This window comes from Benincasa hispida, chromosome 8 (genome assembly GCF_027475165.1).
Source record: "Benincasa hispida cultivar pf3 chromosome 8, pf3_genome.v1.1, whole genome shotgun sequence".
Lineage (NCBI taxonomy): Eukaryota > Viridiplantae > Streptophyta > Magnoliopsida > Cucurbitales > Cucurbitaceae > Benincasa > Benincasa hispida.
Window position 1 is genome coordinate 23,884,964 of NC_143485.1, and position 15,560 is coordinate 23,900,523.

The 15,560-nt window shown below is 39.0% G+C and overlaps 1 protein-coding gene across 4 annotated transcripts; it reads right to left on the reverse strand.

Moving 5' to 3' along the window:
* Positions 1-533: 533 nt before the first annotated feature.
* On the reverse strand, positions 534-15,302 carry LOC120083389 (C2 calcium/lipid-binding and GRAM domain containing protein). Of its 4 annotated transcripts, none has more exons than XM_039039135.2 (11): positions 15,150-15,302; positions 14,959-15,033; positions 14,343-14,448; positions 12,792-14,033; positions 12,533-12,715; positions 12,098-12,387; positions 11,884-12,000; positions 11,508-11,770; positions 1,920-2,091; positions 1,529-1,801; positions 534-1,391 (listed from the first exon to the last, which is right to left on the reverse strand). In XM_039039135.2, exons 4-11 carry the CDS (start codon positions 13,930-13,932, stop codon positions 1,200-1,202), a joined length of 2,631 nt encoding a protein of 876 aa, XP_038895063.1. In that variant the 5' UTR covers positions 13,933-14,033; positions 14,343-14,448; positions 14,959-15,033; positions 15,150-15,302; the 3' UTR covers positions 534-1,199. The 4 variants fall into 4 exon arrangements, with proteins under 4 accessions (XP_038895063.1, XP_038895064.1, XP_038895062.1 ...); XM_039039136.2 differs by having other exon boundaries at positions 14,350-14,448; positions 15,150-15,283; XM_039039134.2 differs by lacking the exon at positions 15,150-15,302 and having other exon boundaries at positions 14,343-15,006.
* Between the last annotated feature and the right edge of the window lie 258 nt (positions 15,303-15,560).

Consider the following 15,560-nt stretch of genomic DNA (forward strand, 5'->3'; position numbering starts at 1 on the left):
AAGCCGACCCCATCGAAACGGCCTCAAAAGAAACCAACTTAACATGGTACATCAATTTTTAACTAACATTCAAATTAATTTGTGGACCATTTAGAACCATTTTTTAAATCTTAGGAACTAAAATGTAACATTTGAAACCTTAGGACCTATCACACCAACTTCAAACCTTAGAAACCAAAGTATGTTTTGTCCAAATTTAAATAAATAAAAATGAACAATGACATTTTAATTCTAACATATTCTTCAATTACTACATTTTAATTAACTACAAATATAAAAGCCAAAAATGCATTTTAAAAATCATCTATATTTCATTACAATTCTAAATGGAAATAAACAACACTTGTTTGTTAGAAACCATCAAAACAATCTCATTCGCTTAACTATCGAGTCCATTACAATTGGTTTTCTTTACGCGTAAACACAAGCCTAAATGGACACAGATTTGCTGATACACCAGAGAATAAACATGCCAGCAATCAAAACAAAGCAGCAAAAATCACTCAATCCTCATCCCTTGAAATGACTCGGTGTTTATGAATCAAAAAATGGAACTAATATTATATGGTTAGGTCACATAGTTTAGTTTATACAAATCGGACCAGCATTCTGTCTCACGAGTCACGCACCGTCAAATGAACGCGAGACTTTTCTACATGATGATTTGGACATCTGCTAGTAGGTCCTGCCTAGCAATGAATTTACAAACGACCTATACATATAAACTAATGAACCTCCTATGAGTATAAACTATACTGAACAAAGAATGTGACTTTGCCCATGACTGGACTATTAATTCATCTGAATTACCTATCTAATTCTCCCATGGAGAGCGGCTTCTGAATTTCAAGGAAGCAACTCTATGCAGACGTAGCACCAACTTCACTTCAAGCTTATCGAGATCGAAAACCAGGTTTCCAAAGGTCAAATCAAGCTCCATTCCATCAAACTTTAAGCTTTCACCTCAAACTCTGTTCAATCATTTTTCCACCCTTCTGAACAAGCAAAAGTATGGAGGCAAGCAAATTATAGCTTTCAATACAAAACAAGACAATGATACAGTCGCGTTTGCCAATCAAGCTTGAATCAGCTAGATGTTTGCGGAAAATAGCAGAATATCAAACCCGTCATCGACGCACCAGCTCCCCTACGCATGTATAAATCGTACATGTATAGATAGCAATACATTACATCCAGCACTATCTTGTTGCAGATTCATTCTCAACGAGTCCAAAAGTCACTTTCAAACGATCTTGTAGATTTTTTAGGATGTTCTTTGTCATCCTTTTCTGATGCTTGGTGCTTTTCTGCCAGGCCATTCCAAAGGATACTACTACGCTACATCCCTTCAACTTAGAAGGTAGATCCTCAATTTGATATCTAAGGTGAACCTGCAAGGGAAGAAGCATTTAAACTAATCAATGAGCGCAAAAGCTTTTCAACCAGACAGGCAAGGCAAGATCCCTCGGACCTGTGTATTGAGACTACATTTAAGTCAAGTAAAAACATAATTGCTCAATATTCATACATTGAAATAGTCGCCAAGGGGAACTCCATGAAGTGTCAAGACCTCTTCAACGAGCCAACCATTTTTATTGGGAAGTGAGTGTCTTTGTTGTGTACTTGTCACTTCCACTCTGTAGTGGGAGATACGCTTGTCAAAGATATAATATATTTGCCTTTCATAAACATTCTCCTTCTCTGATTCCCATGGAGTAAATGAATAATTAAGACAACCAGCTTTCTCCATAACTTTGCGCTCTAACTCAGCCCCATTGAATAGCTCCATAGCAAAGTTGGTCTGGAAGCACCAGCAGAAATAATGTAACATAAAATTCATAATAAAATAACGATTAACAATAAGCAACTCGCAAGTTCATGTGCACATAATTAACAGAGAGTGTGGAAAGAGAGCTTACAGGAACAGAAAGAGTGGATGAGAGAACCTCAGTCATACTGACTTCACTGGGACCCAAAAATGATCCGCTCTCTTCAGTTTGTAAGCAGCATTTAGCTTCAGATTCTTCTTCAACTATTCGCACTTTTTGCTCCGGACTCAAAGATCTAGCCTTCCATAGAGCCATGATAGTCCTATAAATAATTTCAGAATTAATTTTTTTTTTTTAGCAAAGGAATCAGTAGTAGAAGTTATTGGAACTTTTTTTTTTTTAAATGCAAGAATACGAAGAATGCTTCCCTAAAATTTAAGGTCGTAAACAATACGAATATTCACTTGTGGGAAGACCCTATCAGTCTTATCTAGGATGTGAAAATACTTGAGAGCAAATTAGGCACAATTTCTTTCATCATTTGCCATAATCAGTTTGTCTTCATGAGGAATATACAACTTCTGGGCTCAATTCTAATGGTTAACCAGATAGTTGATTATAAACTAAGCAAAATGGAGCAGTGGTTGTTAAAATAGATTTGGTGAAGCCTGTGATAATGTAATGGGATTCTCCATCATGAGATTCTATGGAAGAAAGAAAATAAAAGAAAAGTGAATTTCTCAGACGAAGAGCTGCATATGTAGGAACGCTAAGGTTAGCTTTGATCATCATAAAGAAAAATTGAAGTTAGAATAACATCCAGGGCCAAGGCAAGTGATCCACTCTTCACTTTTTTCATTCTAGCTAGCTCACATCTCAAGCCTATTTGAAGCATGGGACGATGGCTAAATGTTTACCAGGTTTCCAAATTGGCAGAAACGGTGTAGACGACTATTTTATATTCTTATAGCACACACGAGCTGGAAACCTCTTCGATATCCTTCAGATGCTTGAGCTGGCTTCAGGGAGAAAATTAACTAGCAGAAAACTGTGGTCTGTGATACTGGATCCAACATTAGCTAGCAGGAGAGAGAAAATCAGGCAACCAAACTCCAGTAAAGTGATGGATAGTGGCCTCTAACCTATATGGGAATGCTCAGGTAACCCTAGAAAACTAAAAAAAATGTCAATCTTTCAGAAGGTGGCTGTCTTACTCTAGTTTGATCCGCACCTATTTCTACCTCTTTAAGGATTTCTGAACTAGACAAAGTAAGCCGACCATCCTTTGAAATATAAGCATACGGGTTATGAAGCTTAAACAAGAGAATATGCGGTTGGAGGTTGATTTTAGAACATTCTCAGAGACCAAATTGATACAATCTAGTAACTAAGCATCTAAATCTCAATATTACTAAAGGTTAAAAGATAGGAAATAGATAACACTAAGTTAACGTGGAAACCCCTAGAACAAGGATAAAAAACCACGATAGAGAGTCTCTTTTAATTATTTTAATATAAAATGAAAGTTACAAGAGAAGTCATATTTATAGGCTCTAGCAAGCCCTAATACAAAAAAGGAAATAAACCTGGGTGAAGTAAAATACTAAAATACCCTCGGGGTTATAAACTATCAACAAAGCCCCTTATTTCTAACACACCCCCTCAAGTTGGGGCATAGATGTTAATCAGACCCAACTTGCTAACACATGAGTCAAAACGTTGTCTGAGTAATGCTTTGGTGAGAACATCAGCAACTTGTTAACTAGATGGAATATACGGAATACAGATACTGCCATTGTCTAGTTTCTCTTTTATAAAGTGTCTATAAATCTCCACATGTTCCATTCTATCATGTTGTACAGGATTATTGGCTATGCTTATAGCCACTTTATTATCACAATAAAGGTTCATAGGTAAAACACAATTTTAGTGAAGATCAGGCAGAACTTTCTTCAACCAGATTTCTTCACAGATTCTCGAACTCATAGCTTTGTATTCAGCTTCAGCACTTCTTCTAGCAACAACACTTTGCTTCTCTTACTACTCCAAGTAACTAGGTTACCTCACACAAAGACTTTTTGTCAATAACTGATCCTGACCAATCAGAATCGGTATAAGCCTCAATGAATTTCCTGTCAGTTTTCCCGAACATCAGAACTTTACCTAGAGAACTTTTCAAATATCTCAGAATCCGATTCACAACTTCCATATGTTCTTCGTATGGTGCCTGCATAAACTGACTAACACTGACAGCATAGGAAATATCTGGTTTAGTGTGAGACAAGTAAATCAGTTTTCCTACTAGACGCTGATACCTCTCTTTATCAACAGGAACTTTGTCAATATAATTTCCCAGTTTCGCATTGAATTCAATAGGAGTGTCAGCAAGTCTACATCTGGTCATACCTGTTTCTTTTAACAAGTCAAGAGTGTATTTCCGTTGTGAGACAGAGATCCCTTCCCTTGATCTTGCCACCTCTATTCCAAGGAAATACTTTAGATCCTCTAGATCTTTGATCTCAAACTTGTCAGCGGTTTTCTTTTTTAGTCTGTTGATCTCAACAGTATCATCTCTTGACAAGACAATATCATCTATATACACAATTAGAACAATAATTTTCCCAGATACTGACCTTTTTATAAACAACGTGTGATCAGAGTGTCCCTGAGTGAAACCTTGGGGCTTAACAAAGTTAGTAAACCTGTCGAACCACGCTCTCGGGGACTCTTTCAAACCATACAAAGACTTCCTAAGTTTACAAACCCGATGATCAAACTGAGCTTCAAAACCTGGGGGAAGGAGGCTCATATAAACCTCTTCTTCTAATTCACCATTCAAAAATGCATTTTTTACATCAAGTTGATGGAGAGGCCAGTCTTTATTAACTGCAACAGAAAGAAGGACCCAAACCGTGTTTAACTTCGCTACAGGAGAGAAAGTCTCAGAATAATCTATCCTATAAATTTGAGTAAACCCTTTTGCTACAAGTGTGACCTTGTACCTATCTAAAGTTCCATCTGATTTATACTTCAGAGTGAACATCCACTTGCACCCAACTGTTTTATGCCTTTTAAGAAGAGCTACAAGGTCCCACGTATTATCTTTTCAAGAGCTCTCATTTCTTCCATGACGGTAGTCATCCACTCAGGAATTTCCATAGCCATATGTATGTTTTTCGGTATTATTGTTGTATCAAGGCTAGCAATGAACGCCCTAAACTCAGAAGACAGATTATTATAAAACATAAAACTATATATGGTGTACTTGGTGTAGGATCTGGTGCCCTTTCTCAATGCAATGGACATGTCAAGAGAGAGATCATAATCTCCTGGTTTGTCTGAATCCTCATCTGTAATAGGATTTTGATTATATTTTTCAGCCTAAGGAAGAGTCTCACCCTCTTGTATTTCTGTCGAAGTCTCATCACTGCTTGCAACCTTAATATTCTCTGGAACTAACATATCAACCTTGTCATTCTCAGCCAAATCAACAATATCATCCTCAACACACAAGTTAGTATTATCAGGGCCAATAGTACCTTGAGCTTGTGTTGGTTTAGATTCATGGACCGAAGCCAACGGAGCAGTAAGGGACACCATTTCCTTTCTGAGATTCTTCCTGTAATAAGTTATCCAAGGGACTTGTTTAATGGGTAGAACAGTGTGGACACTTAGGATGGGTTCAGAAAGGAGTTCAAGAAGGTCAGTAGGGACTGAAGATGGGACTGAAGATGTGGACCAATTAGTCTCTTCACTAGTACTCTCTCCCTGAAGATGACTAATAGGGAAGAAAGGTTGATCCTCAAGGAACGTTACAATCATAGAGATGAAGTATTTTTGGGAAGAAGGGTAGAAACATTTATAACCTCGCTGGTGAAGGGGATACCCAACAAAGAAACGTTTTTGAGCACAAGGGGTAAAAATTTAGTTTGGTTAGGGCCATGACTATGGACAAAGGCAGTGCACCCAAAAACTCAGAGAGGGACATCAAGAATAAGCTGCGTGGTAGGGTATGACTCCTTGAGGCATTCAATGGAGGTTTGGAGTTGGAGGACACAGGAAGACATTCGAATATTAATATGAGTTGCAGTCAGAACTGCATCCTCCCATAAGTAAGATAAAAATGAAGTAGACATAGCATGAGAGACCGTGCAACCTCGAGGAGGTGACGATTTTTCCTTTCAGCCACCCCATTCTGTTGAAAAAATCCACTTCGTTCACAGGAGATGAATGAGAGTGCAGGTTTAGCGCCATTGCCGTAGTGCTTTGCCAAGCGTAGGGGTCTATAACTACAATAAGAATACCCGTGATCCGGGGCATGAAGCAGTTGAAGTTGATGATTTGTTTTCCAATTTTGCGTCTGTCTGTGTGACAAGTATGTAGGATCCGATCCACCTTAAGCTATAGGGCCTGATTGCAAGGATGGACCCGCTGAAGTATCTCTTTGAAAAGCCAGCCTTCATGGGCCAGCAAGGTGGCAGATGTGACTCTCAGAGTTCTGTAAAAGCAACTATCGACTTTTGGAAAAAAGGCAGATTTCAGCTACCTTCGGAAAATAAGGTCTCTTGTCAACTACCGGTTGTACGGATTGGATTCGCCAGATGCTCAGATTGTCTCAATCTTCAATTAGCTACCAGAAAAGCCGCTTTAAGGGTAGTTGAAAGTATTGCACTAAGAAAGACTCCAGTCGTTGCATCAGGTCAGATTTTCGCATTAGATATTTACCTAAACCAGTTTTTTTCGGCACTCGGTTCCCCTCGAATTTGCATCATCAAGTCGACGTTCAGTTGACTTTTTCGATTCGGAACTCTTAGTCGAGCTGATGGCGAGATCGATTTTTTGTTCGAGGTGAAAGAGAAAAAGAGAGAAACCACCGCCCAATGGTGCTTTTACGAAAGAGCTTAACTAATAGGGCCTTTTTCTAGATGACACGAGCTTTGGTAGACAATTCCTTTAGAGGACAGAAAATCACTAAGGGTATGATTAAGGAACTCACGACTATTATCACTACAAAAAATAGCAATTTTGGTGTTGAACTGAGTCTCAACAGTAGTGTAAAATTGTTGAAATATCGATGAAACCTCAAATTTATCAGTGAGGAGAAAAATCCATGTAAGACGGGTATGATCATCAATAAAGGTCACAAACCAACGTTTCTCCGACGAGGTGGTAATACTTGAGGGACCCCGAACATCATTATGAATAAGGGTGAAGGGTTGAGAAGGTTTATAAGGTTGAGACGGAAAGGTGACCCTATGCTGTTTTGCACGAATGCTCACATCAAAAGACAAAGAGACATCAACTTTATTGAATAAATGAGGAAATAAATATTTCATATATTGAAAATTTGGATGATCAAGGCGAAAATGCCACAACATACAATCTTTTTCTCAAGTTGAAAAATAAGAAGACAACAAACTAGTCCTATAACAGTTTCTAAAGGAGGAATCATCATCAAGGAAATAGAGTCCCCTATTGTACCGGGCAGTGTGAATCATCTTCCCCGAGCTCAAGTCTTGAAAGAAAACATTATCTGATGAGAAGGCAACTCGACAATTCAGATCTCTAGTTATCTTACTAATAGATAGTAAATTGTAAGATATTCTGGGTACATGCAGCACATTATGTAAAGTTAAACCATCAAAAGGAGAAATATGACCCTTGCCCGGAATAGGAGCAAAGGACCCATCTACAATCCGAATCTTTTCATTACCAGCACTCGGAAGATATGATAGAAAATTATAAGAAGATCTAATCAAATGATCTGTAGCCCCTGAATCAAGTATCCATGGTTTCTTACCATTTATGCTGAAGAGACTTAAGGATTGAGAGGTACCTGATTAAGCAACGTCCCCAAGAGAAGAGACACCAGGGTCACTTTGGCAATTCACCTGAGATTGTGACTAAGAGGCACTCACAGATTCACTCATAGGAGCCCAACCAAGATTGAGCTTATCATTTGGAGGACGTCTTCTACCATTTGATGGTCTACCATGTAACTTCCAATAGTAATTTTTCGTATGACAGGATTTCTAACAATGTTCACACACCAGGATCTATTTCCCATTTTGCTTGTCACTATCAGAACCAGATAATTTCACATTGAAAGCAGCAGATATAGTCGTGATGTTCATAGCATAGACTTTGTCTTCCTTTAGACGAACCCTAGAGCACATAAGAGAATGTATAGGCCTCTGTCCTAGTATACGACCTCGCACTATATCGAACTTGGAGCTAAAACCAGCTAGGAATCATAAATACAATCAACTTCCTCAAGGACAATCCCAAATAATTTCACGACATAGGTCCATCTCCTGCCAGATTAGGGACAATTTGTTAAAGTATGAAGTGACATCCATCGTCCCTTGTTTGTACTCGTGAGCCTGTTTACGCAGAGTGTAAAGATGAGACGCATTCTGTCTCTTAGAATATAATTTCTAAGCTGCATCCTAGATATCTCGAGCAGTCGCAGCATACAACAATGATTTCCCTATCTGAGGTTCCATACTATTAATCAGCAATGATCGAAGCAGGGAGCCTTCTCCTTTCCAAATGCGCTCCTGAGGATCCCCTGGCCTAGGATTTGGTATCTCACCAATTAGATACCCAAATTTGTGACGTCCCTCAAGAGTCATTTTAATGGACTGAGACAAAGAGATAATTCTAACCAGTCAACTTTTCTCCTGCAATTAACCCTGAAGAATTTCCCATAGATCCAGACAAATAGTTTGTAGTAGTTAAAGCAGGGAAAGAGGTTACTGAATTCTCTGGATACATCGATAAACTGGAAGGAATGTCAGAATTCACTGTACTGAAATTTAAGTTTGTAGAAGCACCTATGCCTGCCCCAAAAACAACAATTTGTTGCTGAAAACTTGCCTGAAAATTAGCCAACTATTGTTGAACCATTACCAGAGATAAACCAATCAAACCTTGATGTTTATAACTAGGTGACGCATGATGAGGAAGGCCCGGTGTCATGGTCATATACTTCTTCAACCATGCAGAGCCATGATCTTTTCCTCGAACATGGCCAGCCTAGAGGCTAATCCTAGCCAATACATTCTTTTCTCAAGTTATCTTACTCTGTCGGACCTTCAGGCCCTTCTTTCATCCTCAGCCGAGCTTACGTAATATTTGTCTCACGATTCGCATCGAACATCCGAACAACTAGTCGTACCTGTGAGCATTCTTTCGCTTGCCAGTGACTGTCTTCATCATATGTTCTCAACTTGACGCTTACAACTTAGCTTAACTCAACAATGTACATCGCCCCTTCGTACATTCCAGCTTCTCTCCTTCACCTTAGTTCTCGACCACTCAGTCATCCCATTCCTCATATCGAGTCGGGACCTTACCAGCACGAGTCCTGGCCCATCATAGGGTCAGTACTACTTTATCTAACTCACTATAAGCATCCTGCCAACCGAGATGAGTCTTGCCTCTAGCCAAGTGGAGACTAACTTTCCAACGCTCACCGGGTGCCCACCGGTATTCAACGATGCCATCTGAAACCTTAGAATGACATAAAACTTCATTTTGCCTATGGACACGTCTATCGAGAACCAACTCTCAGGTCATTCACATCTACCGGAACCCACGGGACAACCATCAATACGAACATCATCAAGGCATGACGACACTTGCGACCATACCGTGTCGTTTGAGGATACCGTGCCGAAACTCGAGCATATATACCAACCTCCACTCTTCCCGAGAAGGTGCAATGTCGGCACACCCGTGCTACCCGACACTATCCTTGAGTTAATCCTCCTCATAGGAAGTCGTCCAAACACTCATCCCGTGACACTCGCCCACACCATGACACACTCGTGTGTCATGTGGTAGCTCACTTAGGCACCAAGGACCAGGGGTGGTGGAGAGCCAACACCATGCCTCTCCACTATAGTGAATTCTGAACATTTTCTTATTTGCCACTCATGCATATGGATTATGGCAAACGGTCACTTGCCAGCATAGAGCTTTCGTTTGAACTCTGATTAACATGAAATTCGACGTGCTTGCATATTTCCTCAATACGCATCTAACTCTAGAGCCACTCGCCCAAACTCACAACGAGACCTTGACTTTCAAGGTCATGGCCCGAGACCCCGTCAGGCCCCCACGAAGCTTGTCACTAACACCACCAATGATACCGGTGCTTGTCTTCTTAGTTGATGTTCAACCTGACATGTTTGTTCACTCTTCTTTGTGTGTTGGATGATGCATTGTCCTCCTCGATTGCATCATGGCACTTTACTTCTCTTGCCCTTTTCTTTGGCCTAATGGATGACACCCTTTTAGATGTCATCGTGCTTGCTTCTTGTCTTGTCCACTTCGTGGGAGTCTCAATCCACATTTCATAGTAGGATTGAGACACCCGACGGCTGCAGGTAGGTTGCTTGTGGCTGGAAGGGAAAGGAATCGTGGATTCCCGGCGACTGCGAAGGACTTGTTGCCGCAACAGGGGATTTACCTCTGTGGTAGGTAGACGACTCACCAATCTCGGCTTCAAGGTGTATGTTTTGGCTACCGATAGCAAGGTTGGAGGAATAGATAGCAACGGCACTCAATAACAAGGGAGGAACGCCAGCGGCATCGTGAAAAGGGCGGCGGTGCTAGGGTTTCCATCTAAGGGTTGCGGCAGCACTAGAACTGGATGGATATGCAAGGACTGTAGATACCGATCGACGGCAGCTTGGACGGCAGTAGCAGCGGCGGTGTCGGCAATAGCGGTAGTGGTCGAAGGCCCCATCGACAGCTGTGGCAGAAGCGGGGCTGGTGCAAGACTAAGGTTATCTTGCACCGGTTGGTTTTCGCCGATGGCGGCTAGGGTTTCATCACCACGCTCTGATACCATATTAAAAGATAGAAAATAGAGAACACTAAATTTATGTGGAAAACCCTAGAACAGGGAGAAAAACTACGATAGAGAGCCTCTTTTAATTATTTTAACATAAAATGAGAGTTACAAGAGAAGCCATATTTATAGGCTCTAGCAAGCCCTAATACATAAAAAGAAATAAACCTAGAGTAAAGTAAAATACTAAAATACCCTCGAGGCTATAAACTATCAACAAAGACCCTTATTTTTAACACTAAATAAATTCTTTATCCAATTATCCAAGTGTTCAAGAGATACCCATATACTTATAAACTCCCTCACCAATTATTATTAACCAAGCAAAACAACCAATCCTTAAACCACTAAACAAACAAATGGACGACTACTAAAACAAATTGAATAATCTAACATAACAAACTAACAACTACTAAAGTCAATAAACTCAGAGCCAAAATTACCAAATTATCATTATTCTACGACATCCCTCAAAGTCCAAAGCTTTTGATCTCTAGAGGAAAATATTTGAGCAACAAAACACTTCCCATCAACTTGAACATTGATCTTTGAAGTAATAATCCACAATGTTTTCCCCTCATTTCAATATAAACTCCTATATTCTCCACCAAACTCAAGCTATGAGAGGTGCATCCAATAAAAGCCCCCACAAGCGATCTCAAGGCTCCAAACGCATCCAAGATCCATAAGCTAAGGCGGAAAAAAATCTGCAAAAGAATCCAATTACGTATTCCTAGAAGAAGAGAGCAAATAGTCCCATTTGAAGCCAGAAAATGAGGAACAGCTATGCAAATACAAGTACCAAAAGAAAATAATAGACAAAAAAATCACGAGTAAAAAATCAAATGCACTGAACTAGCAAGAGAGTATGAAATTACCTATGTGCTACACCAAACGATACAAAGGAATGGAAATGGAACTTCAGCCTGCCTTCCTCATCTAGTGTCTTTGCACCACTCCTTGCATCCAAGCCTCTACCTGCTCGGAGAGTTATAACAATAATTGGACTGGCCATTGATGAAAGAGTAGGAGGAGCAACTTGAATATCCTCAATGTCTTCCCACAAGAAAAAGAATTTGGTCTTGTGCCCAAATATATTTGCATGGAAACCTATGACTCTAGCTGACAGAAAGATGCGCCCCTGGACACAGCAACTAATAATTAGATGAAAATCATGATGTATAATTTTAATTGCCGGATGAAAAAAGTATGCAATAACATGAAATTCAATTAACTATAAAATCACTAAAGCACCTGAATCGGCATCTTTCGCTTCAAATGACAGGTAAAGTCATTAATAAGAAATTCTTCAGCTGGAAGCCCAAATAGTTTCTGAAAGGCTGAATTTGACTGAGGAGAACGCAGATTGATCTACAATTCATTTTAACTAAAGCTGTTAGTATATGAATGGAGTGAGAGATATACAGACAAAAACTTAAATTATAAAGTAGGATTCTAGGCCATGTACCTTTTTCCCAACCTCTTTTTCCATTTTACTTAAATACTCTTTAGCAATATTTACATTGCTGCCTCTTGTATTATCCAAGAAAATTCTCAAATGCAATTTTGATTGGCATGTTTGAGCCAACTTCCCCTGAAGGGGTACCCATATGTCAGCCAAATCTGATATACTGGTCCTGAGGAAATTAATCTCAGCATACCCCAAAGATGTAGCCTCATCAAAAGGCCCATCAAAATCATAAACTTCAACACCCAACACAGAAGGAGGTTCATTCATTGCATCAAATTCAAAAATTTCTGAAAGAAAAACAAGGTCTCCGTAAGAACATTAGTTTGTATCAAGTATAAATTTAAGACTAAGTTTCTACATCAAAAATAGATTTTCATGCTTTTTGGAGACCTAGGTAACAACTAATAGGTATCAAACATAAAAGAAAAATACCATTCCACTGAGGATCAGATTTTTGGAACTTGATTGAGCTGTTTTTAGTTTTCCCATTACATGTAAACACCACATATGGGTCAGATAACCCACTTGAATCAACTGCTGCTAAACTACACCCTTCAATCAGAGCAACAGTAAGCAACCATCCATCTCCCTGTGCTTTGACTCCATGATCACTCCCTGTTATAAAGAGAGGCACTGCAATCAGATAGAGCTTGTAGTAACAAACTGACTGCATGTATTATACTGAAATTACCGTTTTGCAGTCTGGCTCGCATGAAGCGTGAAATCAGCCCCAAAACACGTTCGCCCTGCAGAACTAGGACACCACACACAATGAATTCACCTATTGAATCAGGTAGGTCAAGCCCTACAAATTCAAGGCCCTGAATTGCGCTAGGTGCGGCCAGCCAAATGTGTACGAGCACGTACAAAGCCATAAAAGTAGTGAACAGAACAGTACAATTAGCAAAATATTGTACAGCAAGTTTAAAGGTCGACTGCGGTGGCGGTGCCTCCAACGATGCCAAAGCCTGTTCCTTATTTGATCCAATAGTCTTTTGATCAACTGGAGGAACAGTCTGAGATAACAAACTAGCATACTGGTCAAAATTGTCCTTTATACCTTGCCTGGCTCCATTCTCAATCATTCCTTTCATCATAGTGCTCTGCAGAAAATTCATTCGCCATGAAATTACCAGTCGTGAAGATTTCTCTTCTGACGGAAGCTCAGGACCTGGTGTTATGCAGTAAAGTATCTCTACTTTGAATGTGTTCCCATACATTACATCTGGAGTGCTTACAATAGATAGAACTGCATAAACATTTCCATCAGCTTTTAGGTACGTTTGTTCCTCAAATGCTTTGACAGCTTTGATTAGTTTTGTTGGAGCCTTAAGATATGATACTGTTCTATTTAAGCTTTCACCACCATTGTCAAATTTCCACTTTCCAAGTTGCAGTTCTGTAGTTCCCTGAAGGTCAGCCAAAGATTGTAGAAAACTTGAATCTGATGAAAAGAGTAGAGAATTGAGGTCAGAGGGTGCAATGGCATACAATTGATCGACCATTATTCCTGGAAAATTCGATGGGGTTTCAGTTTCTTGATCTTTGGACTCCAATACTTTTATTGCTTCTTCAAACGTGGCCATAGAGGATTGATCTTCTGAATTGACTTCCAAATTTTCAGACGGAGGGATTTCAGATATATCTGACAACTCAGTAGCTCGAAAAGAAATGGACGAAGAAGAATCTACATTTTTATAAAAAATTTGAGCAATACGACCAGCAAAGGTCTTCTGTTGAGAAGATCTATGTTCCTTCAGCGAACTCTCTCTTTGCCTTACTGGAGATGGAGAGCTAGATTTACCATTATGAGACCTTGGTGGTGAACCCATTATTTCATCACTAGAAGTCTTTGGGTAAGACACGTGACCATTGGAATTGAAGTCTACAAATGCATTGGTTTGAGAAAAACATATTGCAAGAAGAATTTCACCTGCCAACATTCGAACAAACAACTTCACATTCTTAACTCCTTATCAGCAACCAACAACATTTCATGACAAGAAAATGAACATTGATCACGAAGAATTTCATCAAAACTCCAGCAACACAACCATAAATTGGATCACACATCATGAAAATAACTTTAAATCATGCATTGCACTTCAAAGTCTTTATAAATAAGAAATTGTAACAAAACCCCTTTTTCCTTTTTCACCAGAAGTAAGAAAACGAACAATTGTAAACGTAATCCCAAATGACGAAGATACATGAAAACTATTATAAGGAGAACACAACATACCACAAACCTTCTGCTTGGACTTTTTGTTTTTGGGTTGAATAGAATGCCAAGTAGTTCCAAGCGAGCCATTATCAGAATTAAAAGCCCGGGAAATGGGTATCTTAACCTGTCCAACAAAATCATCATTGAAATACTTATCTTCATCCAAAACAGAGATAATTAGTTCCTCATCAAGATCATCCACCCGGAAACTAAACTCTTCACCCCAAGTTGGATTTAGGGTCTTCTTAACCACCTTGGTTCTGAACCTCTGCTTACCCAGCTGCAACCGGACGTATGGATCACTCAAACCATTCAGATCGGTTGCTGGTAAATTCCGAGCCTCGATTACACGAACAGTAAGCTTCATATTCTTATACCCAGAACACATAGAAATCCAATTTTATACCCAGAAAGCGACCAAACACAATCGTGACGAGGTGGGTATTTTAAAAATGGAAACGAAACTGAAAATTGATGCAATTAAATTGAAATGGGGTATGAAGAAATGTGATGATCCAGTTAAAACAATGAAAATAACTACAAGAAAAGAGAAGATTATTGAGAGAGAGCTAGAGATAGAGACAAAAAGAGAGGAAAAGAGCTGGAAGTTGGGAGAGTTTGAAGTGAGGAAGACCTTGCAAATTGGAAATGCGCGTATCCGGATATACAAGTTTTTCTTCTTTTTCCATTTCTTCGTTTCTCTTTCTTCCTTTTAAAAGAAAGGCGCATGCAGATTAGGCTCAAAAGATTTGACTTTTCTGTATCATATTCGAATTTCTACGCATATTTATATTGACGATCCATAAACAATTCAACCAAACTAACCTTTTTCTTCTGCAAATTCTCTATCAATTGCCAATTGCCAAACCCCCGCTTTGGGGTTCATTAGGGTTCTTTTCTAACCTTGACGTTTCTTCATTCTCTTCTTAATCCTTCGTTTTCTTCTTTTAATCCTTAAATGCTTTAAGTTCCATTTTCATCTCCTAACTATAAATTTTAGTCATCTTATATCAGTTTCTATTAAAATTAATTCTTAATTTTAGTCATTTTGAAGTTTGTTTTTCCTCATCCATGTTAGTTAAATAATAAAAAAAAAAATCATGTAAAAAAATAGATATGAATGTTTGTTTATGACTGATTTTGAAATGGTTAAATTCGTTTTTGTCATATTTAAAATCACTCTAAAGTACGTTTTTAATTCTTCAAAATTAATTTAATGTTTAATTATACGATTTT

Bases quoted from the DNA above. Each gene is read 5' to 3' on its own strand.
- LOC120083389 (XM_039039134.2), bottom strand. From the start codon at position 14,712: ATGTGTTCTGGGTATAAGAATATGAAGCTTACTGTTCGTGTAATCGAG. The intron at 14,034-14,342 runs GTATGTTGTGTT...GAATGTTGGCAG, and splicing joins GTCCAAGCAGAAGGTTTGTG to GTGAAATTCTTCTTGCAATA. The intron at 12,716-12,791 runs GTAATTTCAGTA...TCTTTATAACAG, and splicing joins GCGAGCCAGACTGCAAAACG to GGAGTGATCATGGAGTCAAA.